This window comes from Cokeromyces recurvatus (assembly GCF_025118155.1).
Source record: "Cokeromyces recurvatus strain NRRL 2243 chromosome Unknown BX663scaffold_1, whole genome shotgun sequence".
In the NCBI taxonomy this organism is placed as follows: Eukaryota; Fungi; Mucoromycota; class Mucoromycetes; order Mucorales; family Mucoraceae; genus Cokeromyces; species Cokeromyces recurvatus.
Genome location: NW_026251387.1, coordinates 936,847 through 956,339, shown reverse-complemented (window position 1 = coordinate 956,339; position 19,493 = coordinate 936,847). Strand labels below are relative to the sequence as shown.

Genomic DNA, 19,493 nt, shown 5'->3' with positions numbered 1-19,493 from the left:
TCTTATTATATTATATTATATATAAAGAAGTTCTATAGTAAATTGAATATAAACAAAAAATATGTATGTATATATGTATTTATAAAGAAAAGAAGAAGAAAAAAAAAGATGTCCAATATTCATGTTATCCTTTTTTTTTTTTTAACTTACAATGTGCTTAGTGTGAGTATAATAGAGTGCTAGTAAAATGATAAAATAATCATGGAAACAATGGAGAGAAAGTAAACAAATTTGTTACTAGGAAACTGTGGTATTCGATCGATCTTTCTTTTTCCCTTTTTTTTTTTTTTTTTTTTTTTTTTTTTTTTTTTTTTTTTTTTAAATTATTATTATTTATTTATTTATTTATTTTCTCATTCATTTATTTATTTTCCGAAATCATCGATCGGAAACTGCGATAATAGCTTTATATTATTAAATTAAAGGTGCGCCTAATAATTCGATTGGATGTTTTGTATATACAGGATGTAATTGTCTTTCAATATAAGTAGAAAATGTACTTGAATTTGTACCATAAAAAGTATGACCTTGAGCTGAGATGATAGCGTCTACCATAGGAATAAGATAAGAATTTAACTTTATTTTCTCTTCAATGACTTCAATCTTTTTCAATTCTTCTAATTCTTCTTTAAAATCAGATAAAACAAAAGTACATGGAAAAGTAGCAAATATTTTTCGCAATAAAGGATTAGAACGTGGATTAGGACAGTCTGTGGCAATAAAGAGAGTTGTTTTAGCAAAAAGATCGTTTCTACCATCTCCGGGCTGACAGTTTGATAAATGTGATTTTCCTAATCTATTTTGAAGAGTCTCCTTTTCTAGTGGATGCTGAACCCAAATAGGCCTCTCAAACGAGTTATTTGTAGTCGCATTCTCTCGTTCTCTCAATTGTCTAATTTCGTATCCTGTATTTTCTAATCTATCTGTATCATGTTGATTGTCATATTTTTGTTCAAGTTCTTCAACAGACAAGTCAGTAAAATGATTGACTAATTCGTGATAGATATCGTCTACTTGAATAGATGCACGTACTTTAAATAATCCATCTCCTACACGAATATGGATTCCTACAAAAGATTCAATTCCTCCTAGTCTATTCACTATATTGGATGCAACACGTAATAATACAGGATTCTTAAATATCATTTCTCTACGAATAAATCTTAACATCTCTTTATGTTCCTCATTTTGTGCTAATACTCGATAACTGCCAAATAAAGAACCAAAATGAAGGACTCTTTCTTCAATGGCCTCTAGCGTGTTTATCTCTATACGGTTTATGAATCGAGATAATGGTGTCCTTGACTCTGGTAAATCATAGATACGAAATTCAAATGGTGAATAATCTTTAAACAGATAAATATCTTTGTCCTTTAAATTTAAATTATCTTTCATCCATTCTAAGCTGAGGTCATTTCGAAAGATAATACGAACATGTTGTTTTAGTTGACTAAAATCATAAAAGAATGACCAGGGCACAGTTGTCCATCTAAAATAGTTGAGACACTCAGTAGGTAATGGTTCATCACCATGTATGGCTTGACAATAATCAAGACCATTTTTAGTTTGTAACAAAAGACGTTCATACATTTTATCAAATCGAAGCCAAGGAAAAGCAGGGTTACCAAGATAGACAGAAGGTAATAATAGGGTACGATTTAAATAAATGGATAATAAAAGGGCATTTTCAAGTTCAATACGTTGGTTATGGAATCCAGAATGGGGTAAATAAGTTATAAACTTTTCATCAACTGAATCTGCAGTAGATGGTTTATAAAACTCAAAGGGTTTAGGGTAAAGCACTGGTAATATATTTTCGTTTAAAATCTCCTTTTCTAATGAACTTGTTTCTTGCTCTAGTTGTTCTTTCTGTTGTTGCACTTTTTCAAATAGTTTGTTTTTTGTAGTCGTAACTGTTGTATTAACATGGTTATTTATAAAATAAACAATAAAAACAAAAAGAATGAAAAAAATAAAGCCTTTTCTAATGAATGAATTGAAACTAATGTCTAGAATAGACATTATTCATTTACGAAAAAAAAAGAAGAAAAAAAAAAAAAAAGAAAACTAATACAATTTATCATTATGTGGTTTACTGCAAGTACATGCGTATATGTGTGACATGATAATTATCAAAAAATGATAATTGTTCGTGAGAAGAGACTTTTTTTTTTTTTTTTTTTTTTTTTTTTTTTTTTTTTCCATTCTTCAGTTACAAGATATTCTCCTTATTTTCCTTTTTTTTTTTTTTTCTTCCTTTTTTTTTTTATAACTTTAACGAGGATGACCAAGACATCATCAAGCACTTCAACTTCTATTTCTTCATTACCAACTAACCAGCAATACATTGATGACGAAAAATTCAAAAAGATAAAAAGAAAATTAAAAGAAACTATGGAGGTATTTTTTATACTATTATTATTGTTATTTATTTTATTTATTTATTTTTATTTTATTAGCTGAATGATACATTATCAAAAAATTTTATTCGTGCAAAGAAAAAGATTCGTACTTTAACATTTGAAAGAAAGTAAATATTTAAATACGTTTATTTTTTTTTTTTTTTTTTTTTTTTTTTTTAGAAGATTTTTTTCTAACAAAAAAAAAAAAAAAACTTGTTTGTTCAGTTTCCTATTAGACAGTATTGCACGTATGAGCCATTATCCTTCTTCCGATGAATTCTGCTTTACAAGTGCTTCTGATACAGACAATAGTGAAAGTGAAGGTAAACTATATTTATCTATCTTGAGTCTCCTTTTTCTAATTAGGAAATCCTTATATGTATATATATATAATAGTAACTCCTTTCACAACAGCAATGACATCTTTAACCAATAGTAATAAATCAATAACCACAAGAGTTCCACGGCGCGTGACATCCAGTACAAATGATCAACAGCAAAAAGTAACTACCGTTGCTTCTGCTCCACCTAAACGATCAAAGATCAATCGCATTAATTTAAAGACAAGAAGAGTTCAGCCTATTGATAGAGATGAGGATGGTAATCCTATTTTGCCACAACAAATTGGCGTCTTGACTGTGATTAGTTTGGGCACAATTGTAACTGATCGAGATACATTTCATAATGAAAGATATATTTTCCCAGTAGGGTATACAGTAAGAAGGTTAGTATTATGTGTATGCTTTTGTATGTTAATCTATCTATCTATATCTATATACATATATTTACAATTTCATATATGGTTTGTAGAACATATCCTAGTATGATTGATCCAAATAGTAATACTGTTATCACTTCAACTATCATTGATGGAGGCGATGGTCCTCGTTTTCACGTTGTTGCTGCTGATCAACAAGATCAACCTATCATTGCTAATTCTGCAACTGGTGCTTGGACTGTAGTTGTACGTAAATCAAATGAAATCCGTCATCGAGAACATTCTAATTCTGCAAGTGGACCTGATTATTATGGATTTAAACATCCCACAATTGCTAAAATGATTCAAGATTTACCAGGTACAAAGGATCTTAAGAATTATTTATGGCAAAATTTTGAGGAAATGGAACCCAGAGCTGCTAAAGGTGTTATGGCAGCTGCAGAAAAGAAAAGAGATAATTTAGAACAAATGGGTAATGCTAACCGTAAAATATCGAATTCTAATAATAATATCAGCTATCCTACTTCTGATACTATCGCTCTAAAAGAAGAATCAACAAACCAGGAAAGTAATGATGATGATCATAGTTACAGTATAGATAGTCACCATCATCATATGAAGAATACAAACCAGGATATTCAGCCCATTCATACGACTACAATCAATATAAATAGTGATACATCACCTTACAATATGATCATTGACTCTGAAGAAGAAATTGATGAATTAGGTGCAAGTGATAATGAACAATAATAATATTCGCATTATTCTATATTTCATATTGTTATATAAACTACACTACACTTATTACTGATATCTATTACCCATTCATACACACATTTTATTATTACTATCATTACTATTATAATCATCTTAATCTTCCTTTTACTTTATTTCGCTTCATAAATAAATAATAACTCTGCTTCTTATTTTATTTTTGTTCTTTAAAAAAAAAAAAAGACATTTGCATTTGCATTTGTAGTTTTGACTTTAAGATCGCCCTTCTTTGTTGAATCCATCTTTTCTATTGCTGCTGGTCTGTATCGAGAACCCATCAAGTGACCTTTATCAACAAAGTTTATGCTTGTCCATCCTAAAGGATCAATTAATTTAATCTTATTTGATCTACTTGTTTTTACTTCAACAAGGCCCTCGAAATCAGACGTCTATAAAGATGATAATACAAATCATTAAATGATGTATATATATATATATAGATATATAGATATATATATTTATATACAATATGCAAAATAATATACCATATAAGCATGTATTTCATTATTTGTAGTCTGTGCAATCACTTCAGTATGATGATCTTGATTCATATAGAAATGCAAAGGGCTATTAGTAGTTTGAATATTTAAAATTGAAGTTACATTCGTAGAATTGACTTTGATTTGTTTATTCGTTGACCTTATATCTGCATAGTCTGCAATGATGGCCTCAATCAGGACATGTCCATTCGTTGTGATTGCCCTTAACTCCCCTCTTGATTCAATTAAAGCTTCAATATCAATATTTGAATTCGTAGTAAGAACTGATATGAGATGAGTTGCCCTTATAAGCTTTTTAAATCGTATGAAACCATTTGTAGTCGAGATGTGAATAGAATCCGATGCTACAAGTGATTGATCTATCTCAATAGGACTATTCGTTGTCTCAAGTTCAAACCTCTTGCCCTTCCAACTTGAATTAAATCGGATAGCGTTATTGGTTGACTTTAATGATAGATGATCTATTTCAGATAATAAATGCTCATCAGAGGCTTCGATGTATGTATTTGGAACGTCGATTCGTAAAAACTGTATCTTCCCTTCATTTGGTATATAGATAATGGTATCCAAGCTAACACATGATGAGAGACTTGAATGAGGAAGATAAATCTCAAGTGATGTACTTCCATTTGTATGATTTATTAAATTATATGTTACTTTAGAAGAACTTGATACAGCATTCCTTTGAGAAATGGAAGCAATCGATCTAACCAACCCTTTGTCTTCACCATCTGTCATTCTTTCTAGTCTAATATGTCCCTTTGAAAGTCGTCCCCCTATAACCCGAATACTCAGACCATGACTATCATATTCAAATTGTTTTGTAAATTCTTGTCGATCAGTACTGTTCCAACAAGAAGCATTCTTTGTATAAAAGATAGGCAATACAAAGAAGTAAAGTAAAGCAAAAAAGCCAATAAAATAAAACAAGATACGTGTTAACCTTTCAAGACAATACAATTTTTGCCCTTTGCCATTATTATGACATGATTGTTGTTGTTGTGGAGGCGGAAGTGGTATTATTGCTATATATTGAGTACGAGTAAGTATGCGACCTTTTTTTTTTTTTTTTTTTTTTTTTTTTTTTTGTTACTCCAAGACTGCGCCTTTTTTTTTATTTATTTTTGCAAAACTTACTATTATCATTTGTTAGGTTGGGTTGAATAATTCTCCAAGGCCAATTATGATTGATTGGATTTGAGGGTGGTGAAGAATCAACAACAGCACCATAATGTGGATAACTAACAAGAGGAGAAGTAATAGTAGAAACTTGCTGGTTATATCCTGGAGGTGGATAAATACTATTATTTGCCGTGGATAAATGTGTTTCTATTAAGGGTGGCGCACTTGGAAGTGATTCAGTTGTAGATGGTAACATTGGTAGATAAGGGGGAGGAGAATGCCAATAAGGATTCTCTGTTGGAATAGCAGCATCAGAAGTTGTATCTAACTTTTTCCTTTGAGAAGAAGATCCGAAGAAACTTGGCTCAATTCTACTGTGACTGGAAGACTTATTATTTCCAGACATATTTATAAAGAAAAAGAGTAAACTTCTCGAAAAAAAAAACAAAACAAATCTCTTTATGTATCACATGTTTAGTTCAGAAAAGTAGTATCATATATAATTCAAATAACGAATAATTACAATTGGATAATATTATATATTGTAAGTAGCATAACAAGAAGCTTCTGTTGTATAATAAAGATATGCATGCATATTTGTTTAAATCTCTTCAGATGTGTACTCTAAAGTTAAAACGCTATATCACTTGTTCAATCAACTATAGTAATATCAGACTACAAAATATTTAATAATGGAGACATTCAAAGCTATCTTTACTATAATAATACAGCTCAATTCTCTGTATTTATATTTTAAAGAAAGATAAATCTTCTTGAATAAAATTTTAGTGTTTAATCATTAAAGAATAAGGATTCATAATGCACTTGGGTTATATCCTCCTTATGAACGTATTCATGTCTATAAAGGAACTAGGAATTTTATTATGCTAACGAAATGATTCTTGATTCACGTATTCCATTTTGGTACTAATCCTATGATGAATTATTTATGCCATACTTTAAAGGAATTCCTTGTAAAGTAAATATAACCTAATCGCATCATTCATAACTATTAAGATGATGTAAATAGCAGGATTTTTAAACTTAATAAAGACTATAAGACCTAAAACTAATTTGTACGAGATCAAGATTAAATTTTAACTACCTATGTGTACATAGTATTCTGCTTTCACAGAAGAAAAAAAAATCCTTTACTTACTCTTTTTTTCTTCAAAGTATAAATGTTTCCCAGTTCAAAATTATGAACTGAAATGAAATATAGATGTTAGACACTATATAAATAAATTATTATTATTATTATTTTCAAGAACAACAACAAAAAATATAAATAAAAAAAAACAGAGCCCCTTATTTTCTTATTGTTGTGGGCTTTTTGTATAAATAAATATATAAAAAAAAAAAAATTAAGCTTTTTTTTTTGTTTTGTTTTTTTTTCTCTCTCCCTCTCTTCTCTCTATTTTAGATAAAAAAGACATCTATTTTAATATTTCTATTTCTTTCTTATCTTAACTCTTTCTTTAGTAAATAAATATATTTATTATTATTTATATCAATATCTTGACTACATTTAGACTCAACTTCTTTATAGTTTAATCTATAAAACTTTAACCTTATAAAATAATTATTATAATAATAAAATGTCGGGTAATAATAGTCTTTCTAGTAAGGATACTTGGTCTTATTGTCCTTGTAAATCTGAAAAATATCCTCAATTTGATATCAAGATGTGTAATTATTCTACTTCTCTTGATCCTCGTGGTTATATTCCAGGTAAACTCGTTAAATACACGTAATATATCCAACTTGATATTCATCTTAATATAGTTTACCAATATAATATTAAAGATGTGCCAGTTATGTGGGATAGAGAAACAGGTATATAATAATAATAATCATAATAATGTACATCCTATTAAATATATATATATACACGCGCATATACGTTAGGATATGTTCATTTCACTGGTATTTGGAAAATACTTGGAAACACTAAAACAGATATTGTCAAAATAATGGATGCAAATCCTAATTTGAAAACAAAAAAGATTCGAGGTGGCTTTCTTCAAATTCAAGGTACTTGGGTTCCTTATAAAGAAGCTCACTTACTTTGTAAGAGAAATGCTTGGAACGTTAGAAATGAACTTATACCTATCTTTGGGCAAAGTTTTCCTTTTGAAGCTCTTTCTCCTAATCATGAAGATTTTGGTTGTCTTTGGTTAGATCCGAAAAAGAAAGATACGAACAATATCAAAAAGAATAGTTCTCTTATCAAAAATACTTCTTACACTACCGCTTCCACAAGCCGTAGTAGCAGTATGAAACCTTACACCAGATACGAGATAAGAAAATCAATAGTTCGAAGAAAACCTCCTATGAACTATATACCAACCAGACAAAATTCTCTTTCTTCAACAGAAAGTAATATATCAGCAGTAGCACAATTTATAGATAAAGATAGCTTACTCAGTGATGATATGATTTCCTTATCAGATGATTCATCTTCAGCACACTCCTGCCAAATCACACCTATTCATAATAAATTATCTTTATTACCTAATACCTTTCATACCACAACTACATCTCAATATTCTATCTGTCCTAATACAACTATGCTTATGAATTCTTCCACTTTTTTCCCTTTATTATCACATATAAATCAGGAGAAGAGTGAAAAAGAAGATATAGAAATAGTTCAAGCAGCTCTTGCATTACAAAGACTCTCTCAAGATGATGGTACAAGGCCCTTTCCACCTTTTGATACCGAAGCTATTCCTTCTAAAATCATTTTAAATAATCAAGAATTTACTATCGTTTGGGATTAATTTAATATTATTAGTAAATATTGATATATATATATATATTTATATATTTATATGTATTTATATAAAAACTGATGTAATATTTGCCATTTAATAAAATATGCATTTGATAAAAATGGAAGCGTTTTTAGTCGTCATTATCATATATTATTATTATTAACTATAATATATTTGTAACCATTTTTAGACATGTTTTATTCTATAGAAAAATTCACTACATAATTAGTATAATTAACGCTCTACGTATAATAGTGACAATACAATGGACTATTAGGTTTTTATCATTAATATGAATAAAATTATGTAATAATATCTATTTCAAAAGAGAAGGCAAAAAAAAAAAAAAATAAATAAATAAATAAATGAATAATATTGTGCTTATAATTCATGTTTGTAAATAGGTAAATGCAGAATTAATATTGATATGTGAGTTACACTATATCTTTATTATTCTCTTCAAAATATAAAAATTATTTTTTTCTTTTATATAAAAACTTAATATTAGCTAGCATGTGCTTTGACTAACTACAAAAAAAAAATTAGTATATGTATGTACAAGTAGTTTATAAAAAAAAGGGGTTATTTATACTCGAAATAAACTAGTTAAAAAGGGAAGCATCGTTTCATAACTGTAAAACATGTTTACTTTTATATCTTGCACTGTATAATAATAGGTATAATTATTTGATTTGTGAATACTTTTTGGTATATCCATATATTGTGACGCAATGTATCGAATTTAATTTCCGCTAGATTTACCTACAACTGGCTACAATTGGATTTTTTTTTTTTTTTTCCTAAAATAAAATAATAATAATAAAATATACTCAATGTCAACGGACGGTGAAGGATCGAAAGAAAATAATTCACAGATACAACAGCAGACAACAACTCAACATACTTCACCAGCACAACAACAGCAATCGATAATTCATCAAGAACTTAATTTTTCAATTAATGATATATTTAATAATAATCATGATGTTAATGATTCTTCTTTTCAATCCATCGTCCAAACATTAAGTAATAATAATAATGAGGAACACATCACCCCTTCTTATGCTCATTTACCTGCTGAATTACAAGACCTTTTTAATACAAATGAGACCGATGATTTATTATCTGTTCAAGGTAACCATACAGACGCGTCTTTACTTCAAGGAGACATAGCAACCATTTGGAATAATAGGTCAAATCTATCTACGTCTCAACCATTTATACAACCCAATAGTAATCCAATAGCTTCATCATCTTCGCTTATTTCTTCTTCAGTTACTAATTCACCCATTACTACACCTTCTATTCAAGCAACACCAGTGTTACAGCCTTCGTCCCATCCAGTTACGCCAGCAATACAAGTTCAGACCCCATCGCTTCAACCCACTCCAATAATGCAGCCACCACCACAACAGCAGACAAGTAAGTGAGCAATAATAATAATAAAAATAAATTCTAGATGTTTAAATTATTCTTAAATGTATTTTTCTTTCTTTTTCTTTCTTTTTTTTTTCCTACAGATTCTCCAACTACTTTATTAGATAATATTGTTGCTCAATTACCACTTGATAGAAAAGAAAAATTTATTCAAATATTTAGACAATTACAAACTAGTTCAATTACTGCAGCACAGTTTTTAACACAAGCTAAATCCTTATTAGGTCAACAACAATATCAGCAATTAGAAGATTTAAAAAATAAACCTGCACCTATAGTACAGAAGCCTGCAACTGATGACGAACATAGAAAAAGACCTATAGGGAATTTACAAAATAATACCGAAGGAACTCAACAATCCATACCAGGAGTCATGTAAGTAACCTAATAAATAAATAGAAAAAAAAATAAGAGTGGAAAGAGGGAGAGACAATTTCTCTAATATGTATACATTATAGTACGCCACAATTAAAAAAAATAAAGACTGAGCATATACCACCAGTGAGTTCTTCTCAAACACCCTATATACAAACTGCACAACAACCTCCAGTATTATCTCAGCCTATATCACAACAATCACAGCCACCACTACCACTCACACAAATACCTACCACTTCTCCCGTTGTACAACCTTCTACACAACCTGTATTTAAAGCACCTGCTACACCTAGTATTGCTGGTTTGCAAGTGCCTTCAAAGGCAAACGTGCCACCTTCATCTAGGTAATATATATATATATATATATACACGTATATAAAAGCTAAAATCCATATTTATTTACTTATTTTTTTTTTTTTTTTTTTTTTTTTAGTAAACCTTCAATATTAAATGGGCCTACAACAGCTACAGCTACAGCTACAGCAGCAGCAGCAGCAACAACAGCGGCAACAACAACAGCGGCAACAACAACGACACCAGCAGCAACAATGACACCAGCTAATACTGGAGGAGATAGAATTGATTATGATACATTAACAGATGTAATGGGATATGCAGGGGTTGATTTAAAAGAAGAAGCCGAGCATTTTATAAAAGATGGAGATTCTAGTGGTATATTACCAGATGGTATTGATCGATCCAAGGCTCAAGATTTTATGAATACAGACATGTTGCGCGAAAAGATATTAAAATATGGTACATAAAAGACAGAGTAATTCTATAAATGAGTCTTTGTTAATAATATTAATCCCATTTTATTATAGCTAAAAGTGTGAATATAAAAGAAATTGATAATGATTTTGTCTCATATATAGCACTTGCTACTCAAGATAGACTACGTAGAATATTGGAGGCTATGGTAGCTGTATCCAAACATCGTACATTTGATCCATTTGGACCACCGCCTTTATCAGAAGATGGACATCCATTATTTAAAATTCAAGTAAAACAAAATGTCCAATTACAACTAGAGACTATCTGTAAAGTATCAAAAAAACAAGATAAGATCATGGACCAAGACAAAAAAGAGGAAGAAGAAGAAGAGGAGGAGGTTGTTTTTAATAAGGGCTGGTACTCTAATAAGTCAAAGACGCCTCTTAAAAGCATAGACAAGGAAAGGAAAGTGACCATACAAGATGCTATCTTTGTTATGGAAAGAGATGTTCAAGGTGGTAGAGGGACCAACCAGCGTACATTACTCAAATCTTACAATGGATGGTTATATTAATAAAAAAAAAGGGGGAAAAAGAGAAAAACAAAAAAAAACAAAAAAATTTTTTTTCTTTTTTCCTTTTCTTTTTATATATTTATTTTTTATCATTTTCATTTTATTATTCATATAAATAATTTTGGCTAACCATTCCAATAAGGATATTAACATGTTATAATATCCATAAAAAAAAAGGAATAGCAAATAACCAATTTTGATCTTTCCTACCTTTCCCGAAGGGCGACAATCCATGGTTATGGAAAATAAAAGGAAAGACCACAGGATAGAAGTAGGTGTAAATATGTTGAAGAAAAAAAGAAAAAAAAATTGTATACTTCGAGAATTTACTTTATTTATAATTGAAAAAAAAAAAAAAAAAAAACAATAATAACGAGTATTGATAAGCCACATAATAAAGGACTGCTAATATAATTAAAAGCACGCTCAGCAACAAGAATATTTAGCAGTCATTCTTTTATGTATACAAATATAAAAAAGAAAGGAGGGTGGAAATACAAAGAACAACAGCATCAAATCATTATATGATCACTTACAGAATAGTCTAATAATTTCATGAGCTTGTCTCACATACTCTTTTTTTTTCGTATTTTTGTAAGATTGCTATTATATGAGTACTAATAAATTGTTTATTATTATGCAAAAGTTAAAACCTATTCATGTTTGTATGTTGGGTAATAATACAGTGCGTCCACCCTCAATTGGACACTTTTTTTTTTTTTGAAAACTTTGGTTAGATTTTAGAAAAAAAAAAGATTACTACCATTTTGAATTTCATTTGGACATTCTTGTGAGAGCCAATTGGCCACTTTTTGGAAACTTAGTTGGTCATTTGCTTGAATTCATTTGGTCACTTTAGATCTTAAACAACATCATATGGGTTATATACCGTATACAACATAATCGCAGTCGCATAATCGTAGTCATAGTCGTAGTCATCCCTCTTTTTTTTTATCAAAAGATGTCTGATAAAGGTATTGATTTCGCTTTGGTAGCTGCACTAATAACTAACTTTTTTTTTCTGTCAAGATCTAAGCTCAATTCGTTTGCCCTTGAACTGGAAAGTTGGTTCAGATTTGATGAGCAAGCTGTTGTTTAACAATCCCATGATTGTGAATTTAGTTGTACAATCACTACTAGGTATTTTATACTTGTCTATATAAATGTACTATGTAGGTCTTAACACACATATTGTTATGTAGTCAAAAAACATTCCAGCAGATAGTTATAAAGTAGCTCCAAACGAGTGAGCCAATAATTTTAATAGTACATTCATAATATACATCTCACAAAATGAAAGTGATAGCAGATTTACACCTATAGTTATTAACATTCAAGAAGTAGTTGATTCTGATTCGATGTCAAGTACGATTCTTTTTTCTACGCTTGCTTTTAAAAAAAATAAGATTCTTCCGACAGTTTTGATCATTCCTTCCAAGCCGATCAATAAAGAAGAATTAAATATTAGTGAAGACTCATTTTTGATACCACTTAAATCTACGTTTTGGGCGTACAAGTGTTTTTTGTTCTCTCCTTCTGGTATCAGTAGCGCAGATGACAGACCCATACCTACAACGTTAATTGCACTATGTCAATTTATCTTAAGCCCCAATAAAACGTTTTCTTTATATGAGGCTCAATCTCATAGTATTTGTTTTATTTGCGAAGCAAAGAGTTATGATGAAGAAGAGTAGATTTTATTTTTATTAATAAATAAATATTTTATAGTTTTCTTCTTCTTTTGATATGCCAATAGGATGTTTTCAGATTAGTAGACGATGAATAAGATTTGAAAAATCCTTCAGCTTTTCCTTTGTCAAATATTGACTTCTATTTTTTATTTTTTCCAACTATGCTGTTGGACTCAATAAATAGGATATCTTCTTCATTATACTTTGTGGTGCTGGCTGTGTTGTGCTGGCTGTGTTGTGCTGGCTTGAAGCCATTGACAACAGCTCGTTTTGCTTACTTATCAAATCGAAACCGTCATTAACGCAGTCTTTTAATTTTTTTTTTGGAAAACTCTTGGTTCATCCTGCTTGTTTTGAGTGCAAAAGAATAGGAAAGAGAAAACAGAAAAGATAAGTCTGTGGAAACTCTGTATAGTTTATTTCAGAAAAATAATACAAAAGAAAAAATAATATGGAAAAATAACAAGGGCTATTTATATGTTTTTTTTTTTTTTTTTTTTTTTTTTTTTTTTTTTTTTTTTTTTTTTTTTTTTTTTTTTTTTTTTTTTTTTTTTTGCAATATAAGTGATATGAATAGGAGTATGATTTGCTATACAGTGCGTCCGCCGTCAATTGGACAATTTTTTGAAAAAGCTGGTCAAATTTTTGAATAAATTTGCCCACTTTTTTGAAACTCAATTGGTCATTTGTTTGAAATTCATTTGGTCATTTTATTTAAATTCAATAGATCATTTTTTTGATCATTTTATCTGAGGTATATTTTGTTACTTTTTTTTTATACCATTATTTCGAGATTATTTTTCAAATGAGCATGAATATTTTTTATGAAGATGGTGCTGGTAATCTCATTGATGAACAGGGCGAGCAAGCAAAAGCATATGTTGAAGAGAAGTCATTTCGTTTGAAAAGATTAACAGATCTACGAAAATACATTAAGAACAAGGATCTCCAATTTGAAACGATCAGTTCAGACGATACAGTCATGAAAGAGGCTAGTCCAAAGAAAGAAAGACCTCTTGAGTATAACATTTATACAATGGAAGACCGTAGACGTTACTTTTATTTTTTGAAAGAAAAACTCATGAGACCAAAAGATGCGGCCATAGCCGCAAATGTAAATTATAACACAGCGCGCAAATGGAAAAAGGCTTACGAGAATGATCCGGAAAGGAAGATTCCTATCAAAAAGACGAATCTGAATCCCAACAGACCAGTCAGTCAACTGAACGAAGCTCATAAAGTTTATCTAACCAGTTTTTTTGATGATGACTCAACTGCAACAATCCAGGACGCAGTTGAAAGCTTGACAGCCAACTTTGCTGGCTTACAAATAAAAAAAACAAGAGTAGCCGAGTTCATGAAGGAAGAATGTAATCTCAGCATCAAACTTATTAACCGACACCCTCTTGCCAGAAACGATGATAAAAATCTTAAAGCTCGTGCTGAGTGGGTTGAGAAATTGATCAGCAATGGCGTCAATTATCTCGACAATTGTATATTTGTTGATGAGTCCGGGTTTGACATTAATATGCGTCGTAGTCGTGGTTGGTCACAGCGCGGTACGAAAGCAACTACCACAACTCCCTCCACCAAGGCTACCTCACATACTGTTCTTGGTGCAATATCAGCTAATGGTGTCGTCAATGTGAGTATGCGAGAATCTGGAAATGTTAAGAGAAGGAAAGTTGTAGGGGCCAAAAAGAGAAAGGCTCCTAAAGATAAATTAACTATTCCCAGTGGCACTACTGGCGATCATTATCTTTTGTTTCTTAACGATACTATGGATATTATGGATGAGTTCCCAGAAATGAAAGGATTTTTTATTGTTATGGACAATGCACCAATTCATGTTCCTGCTATAATTGACCCTGTAATTGTAAGTCGGGGCTATAAGCCATTATACCTTCCTCCCTACTCGCCCGAACTCAACCCAATAGAACAATTTTGGGCCATTCTTAAGGGAAAAGTAAAGCGAAGTAAACTTAATGATGTTGAAACGCTTACTTCAAGAATTATTGAGGCTAGTGAAGAAGTACCTGTTGAGCATCTTCGAAATATTATTCAACATTCCATAAACCAATTTAGTAATTGCTTAAATAAGGTCCCTCTATAACTTTCCCTTAACATTATATAAAGTATAATAATTTTCAAAAAAAAAAAAAAAAAGATCAATTGAATTTAAATAAAATGACCAAATGAATTTCAAACAAATGACCAATTGAGTTTCAAAAAAGTGGGCAAATTTATTCAAAAATTTGACCAGCTTTTTCAAAAAATTGTCCAATTGACGGCGGACGCACTGTAATAAAGCATTATGTGTAAATGTTGTCAGTATAAATGTTGTCAGTATAAATGTTGTCAGTGTAAATATTGTCTCCGAATAATTCTGCATATTTCTCCTTAAGTTGTCGCTGTTACTAAAAATATACCCAATTACTATTTCTGGGGTAAGCAACGCGTTCATATTAATCCACAGTGAATACTCCAGCTATAACAATAATACCAATTATTTATATGCCACTATTATTATTATCATCCTTTAAGATGTTATTACATAACAATATTCAACATTATAGATGCATATATAAATAATTATATGAGTCATAATCCTATTGAATTCTTATTATTATATAATACAATGTATATGCTTATTTTTAACAATAACTGTTATTAGAACTGAATATAAAATGAATATTATGCTGTGAAGTACAATACACCAGTTTTATTTGAATAACCTCTTTATTATGTAATAAATGATAGTTTATTTCTATTTACTTAGTTGTAAGGACAACTACAATCATAACACTGTTATCTTCATCAACAACAGTCTCAATTCGTCTTTTCACCTGCTCAAGAAGTGATTGCAAAGGTTCTACCGATTTATTTTTATGCTTTAGCTCTGCCATTACCAATTTGTAGGAAGTTTGATAGAGCTGTTGTACTGTATGATCTAGTTTATGCTCCAATGTGTTCAAAGACAAACTGCCTGAAGTTAAGAAATAGCCCAAAGCGACAATAGGATCCAAGGGCGTTTGGTTTAGACATGCTTCAATGGAGCTTTGCGAGATTAACAGACACTCCTTAGCCCAGAATTTTGAGCCAATTTTCAAGAATGGGCTTCCATTATCACCAACAAACTCTTTTTCTACTTCAAGGCTTGAAAAGCCATTGATGGCAAAGATTAGCACAATTGGATATACATTATATCGGCCTTCGCAAGAGAGCGAATACCGAATAAGTCTACCCATAAAATTGCTAGAAACTTTACTTTGAAATTCAATTAAGATTGGAGGTGTTTCTACAGTCGATTTGTCCCTGACCGAGTAAACAACATCAGACCTAGTTCCATCGGCCCACTCGTTTGGAGTTACTTTATAACTATCTGCTGGAATGTTTTTTGACTACATAACAATATGTGTGTTAAGACCTACATAGTACATTTATATAGACAAGTATAAAATACCTAGTAGTGATTGTACAACTAAATTCACAATCATGGGATTGTTAAACAACAGCTTGCTCATCAAATCTGAACCAACTTTCCAGTTCAAGGGCAAACGAATTGAGCTTAGATCTTGACAGAAAAAAAAAGTTAGTTATTAGTGCAGCTACCAAAGCGAAATCAATACCTTTATCAGACATCTTTTGATAAAAAAAAAAGAGGGATGACTACGACTATGACTACGATTATGCGACTGCGATTATGTTGTATACGGTATATAACCCATATGATGTTGTTTAAGATCTAAAGTGACCAAATGAATTCAAGCAAATGACCAACTAAGTTTCCAAAAAGTGGCCAATTGGCTCTCACAAGAATGTCCAAATGAAATTCAAAATGGTAGTAATCTTTTTTTTTTCTTAAATCTAACCAAAGTTTTCAAAAAAGTGTCCAATGGAGGGTACACGCACAGTATGCTTATTTCTTTTTAATCTTATGCAGCACGTAATCGAAATAATTTATATGTAAAGAGAGAGTGCGTGCGTGTGTGTGTGTGTGTATGTACCTTTTTTTTTTCCTTTTCATAGATACTAGTACAAATAGAGTCTCATGACTTTATAAAAATGGTAGTAGAACCTGTAACACAGAATTTCCCCTTTCATGAATTTTCGTTTTGTATAGATTTTAATTGTATGAAAGTAGGATGTTCTAATATGACCTATCTTAAATTTTTTTCCCGAGGAAAGTATCCTCTACTTGTATTATCAATTTGGTTTTCATTAACATAAATTAACTATGCGAGATATAAAAATAGAAATTTTGTTCGTCAACTTCTACTGGTCAAGTTGATGATGATAATACCCCATATTATTGAAGTTTACTATTTAACTGATTTGTGCAATAGTAATGGCCAATCATTTTTTATAACAGACATTATAGTTCCCTCTTTTATAGCACTTAAAGATATATGCACACATATATAAAAAAAAGATGGTCACGTTATTCTTTGCATATAGAATTAATATATTCTATTCAATAATGTACTTCTTGAAGATACTCCTCCTTTCATAGATCGCTATGTATCATTAAAAGGTAAAGTATTTCGATGTATGACAAAGAATAGTTACAGCTATTGACAATAATAAGAAGAATCTATAGTTACATGTTATCTCAAAGTATATATAGATACGGTTACATTCTATTTTGAAATCCACCTATCAATGCGATTATAAGAAGCATTGACAAATGAGTTACTTATTGTTCTTCCAAGTAGCAAAGCACGTGGAAGAGATTCGTGGTTTTAATAGACGAATGTAAATCAAATAGCTTACTCTTATTATATAACAGTGTACTTGGGAAATTATTTTTAATGAGAGCCACCACAGTATGAAATTGCTGTAATATAAATAAGGAAAGAACAAAATTCTATACTCGGATAATAAAAGAATTTACATTGCTTTAGAAAAGTATTTTAGGTATCATGCCTTTCTCTTGAATACCTTATATTTTTTTGTATTTCCTTTTATAGACCCTTTCTATTATTAAATCTATTAAACAAAATGGATAAAAATACTTTAAGATTATAATCTAACAGAAACTTATAAAGCAGTAATATTGAATCTTAAACATATGCTATTGTCAATAATACCCGTATTCTTCTAAAAAAAAAATCTTTAAATACATCCTTCTCATATTATAATCCTACAATTATTTCACATGTTTGATGATTGACATGCTTTTGTTACCAATGTCTTGTTCTCATTTATAATTAGTACAATTACAAATAACAACTATATACGTTCAAGAATCTTATTTATTCTTGTATTATTCAATATAGCTAAACATGTTGATATTGATGGCTTCTTTTTTTTTTTTCTTTTTAAATTATAGATTAAATTCTGTAAAAAGTATAGTATTGATTCTTCTCTGACTCTATTTTCAATATCTGTTATATTTCTTTTAAATAGCGGTTGAAGATATACAATCCTTATTCAAGACTAAATAAAATAAAAATAAAATAAAGTATATCATATAAACTACTTGTAAATGATATAAAATATCCATAAATTAGCATGCATTCAACGCATGGGTCACTTTTTTTTTCTTTTTCTTTTTTTTTTTTTTTTTTTTTTTTTTTTTTTTTTTTTTTTTTTTTTTTTTTTTGTGTAGCAAAACACGTGTATGAATACGGATTTCAAAAATCCCTTTTTTTTTTGTTTTTACTGCTTTCTTTATGCCATATTTATTAAATTTTATATCCCATATTAAACATGAATCATTGTTAGAGGTATACACACACATATATACATATTTATTTATTTATATCATATTTTATGATGCTGTATTTATCTGTATATGTATATTCATCTTTGTATATAGACAGTGACGTCAATTGAGTCAAATAATACAGCTATTCAACTTCCTTTTAGTGATTGTACAACAAGTCCAGGAGATACAATTGAAATTATTACTCCATCTGATAATAAACGTCGATTGTTCGTAAAGACTTTAATTGATTCAGACTTACCTACGCCTTTTCATGCAATTTATGTCGATTTTACGAATAGTAGATATATTACAAATACAGAAAGATTCCATGTTTTTCAGCCTCAAGAAGAATCAAATACCTTAATAAATAGTTTAGATACTTGGCTTACTTTTCATTCTGATTATAATGTTCGTTGGATGATTATTGATGGCATTTCGCATGTTGAACATGTTCAACTCTTAAAACGATTACAAGTGAAATGGAATTTTATTCTTTTATTTCTATCTTCTTCATCCAATCTTACTAGCTTAGTTGATTATCAATTCAAGTTTAGAAGAGAAGGTGAAGTAGATCGTCTTATGCAATAAATGTGCAAATGTTATGTGTAATACAAAATAAAACTTTATCTTAATTAGGACTCATTGTTTTTAATAATCAAAGTTTATACACATATAAAAAAAAAGGGGGGGCGG

General features: G+C 29.8%; 8 protein-coding genes across 8 annotated transcripts; 5 read left to right on the top strand and 3 right to left on the bottom strand.

Moving 5' to 3' along the window:
• Positions 1-310: 310 nt before the first annotated feature.
• Positions 311-2,043, bottom strand: BX663DRAFT_492087 (uncharacterized protein). Its single transcript, XM_051525166.1, has one exon. It carries the CDS (start codon positions 2,020-2,022, stop codon positions 415-417), a length of 1,608 nt encoding a protein of 535 aa, XP_051387804.1. The 5' UTR covers positions 2,023-2,043; the 3' UTR covers positions 311-414.
• Positions 2,044-2,241: 198 nt separating this feature from the next.
• On the top strand, positions 2,242-4,045 carry BX663DRAFT_492086 (F/Y-rich N-terminus-domain-containing protein). The gene is made up of 5 exons (XM_051525165.1): positions 2,242-2,400; positions 2,460-2,530; positions 2,628-2,725; positions 2,799-3,126; positions 3,213-4,045. The coding sequence occupies exons 1-5, from the start codon at positions 2,284-2,286 to the stop codon at positions 3,871-3,873; spliced, it is 1,275 nt and encodes a 424-aa protein (XP_051387803.1). The 5' UTR covers positions 2,242-2,283; the 3' UTR covers positions 3,874-4,045.
• On the bottom strand, positions 4,046-5,939 carry BX663DRAFT_539239 (uncharacterized protein). The gene is made up of 3 exons (XM_051530708.1): positions 5,535-5,939; positions 4,383-5,422; positions 4,046-4,286 (listed from the first exon to the last, which is right to left on the bottom strand). The coding sequence occupies exons 1-3, from the start codon at positions 5,923-5,925 to the stop codon at positions 4,065-4,067; spliced, it is 1,653 nt and encodes a 550-aa protein (XP_051387802.1). The 5' UTR covers positions 5,926-5,939; the 3' UTR covers positions 4,046-4,064.
• Positions 5,940-6,926: 987 nt separating this feature from the next.
• Positions 6,927-8,414, top strand: BX663DRAFT_445765 (transcription regulator HTH, apses-type DNA-binding domain-containing protein). The gene is made up of 3 exons (XM_051523672.1): positions 6,927-7,250; positions 7,305-7,355; positions 7,428-8,414. The coding sequence occupies exons 1-3, from the start codon at positions 7,118-7,120 to the stop codon at positions 8,300-8,302; spliced, it is 1,059 nt and encodes a 352-aa protein (XP_051387801.1). The 5' UTR covers positions 6,927-7,117; the 3' UTR covers positions 8,303-8,414.
• A 703-nt stretch (positions 8,415-9,117) lies between these two features.
• On the top strand, positions 9,118-11,522 carry BX663DRAFT_492082 (transcription initiation factor TFIID component TAF4 family-domain-containing protein). Its single transcript, XM_051525164.1, has 5 exons — positions 9,118-9,718; positions 9,817-10,108; positions 10,192-10,455; positions 10,545-10,867; positions 10,936-11,522. Exons 1-5 carry the CDS (start codon positions 9,130-9,132, stop codon positions 11,397-11,399), a joined length of 1,932 nt encoding a protein of 643 aa, XP_051387800.1. The 5' UTR covers positions 9,118-9,129; the 3' UTR covers positions 11,400-11,522.
• Positions 11,523-12,664: 1,142 nt separating this feature from the next.
• On the top strand, positions 12,665-13,093 carry BX663DRAFT_425727 (uncharacterized protein; the record flags this gene model as incomplete). Its single annotated transcript, XM_051522506.1, has 1 exon — positions 12,665-13,093. A coding segment is annotated over one exon (429 nt), but the record flags the coding sequence as incomplete, so codon positions are not given.
• A 2,768-nt stretch (positions 13,094-15,861) lies between these two features.
• BX663DRAFT_547485 (uncharacterized protein) lies at positions 15,862-16,732 on the bottom strand (the record flags this gene model as incomplete). The annotated part of the gene is made up of 3 exons (XM_051531016.1): positions 15,862-16,491; positions 16,570-16,664; positions 16,720-16,732. 3 exons carry the CDS (start codon positions 16,730-16,732, stop codon positions 15,862-15,864), a joined length of 738 nt encoding a protein of 245 aa, XP_051387798.1.
• A 2,033-nt stretch (positions 16,733-18,765) lies between these two features.
• BX663DRAFT_547484 (uncharacterized protein) lies at positions 18,766-19,388 on the top strand (the record flags this gene model as incomplete). The annotated part of the gene is made up of 2 exons (XM_051531015.1): positions 18,766-18,819; positions 18,912-19,388. 2 exons carry the CDS (start codon positions 18,766-18,768, stop codon positions 19,386-19,388), a joined length of 531 nt encoding a protein of 176 aa, XP_051387797.1.
• Positions 19,389-19,493: the final 105 nt, after the last annotated feature.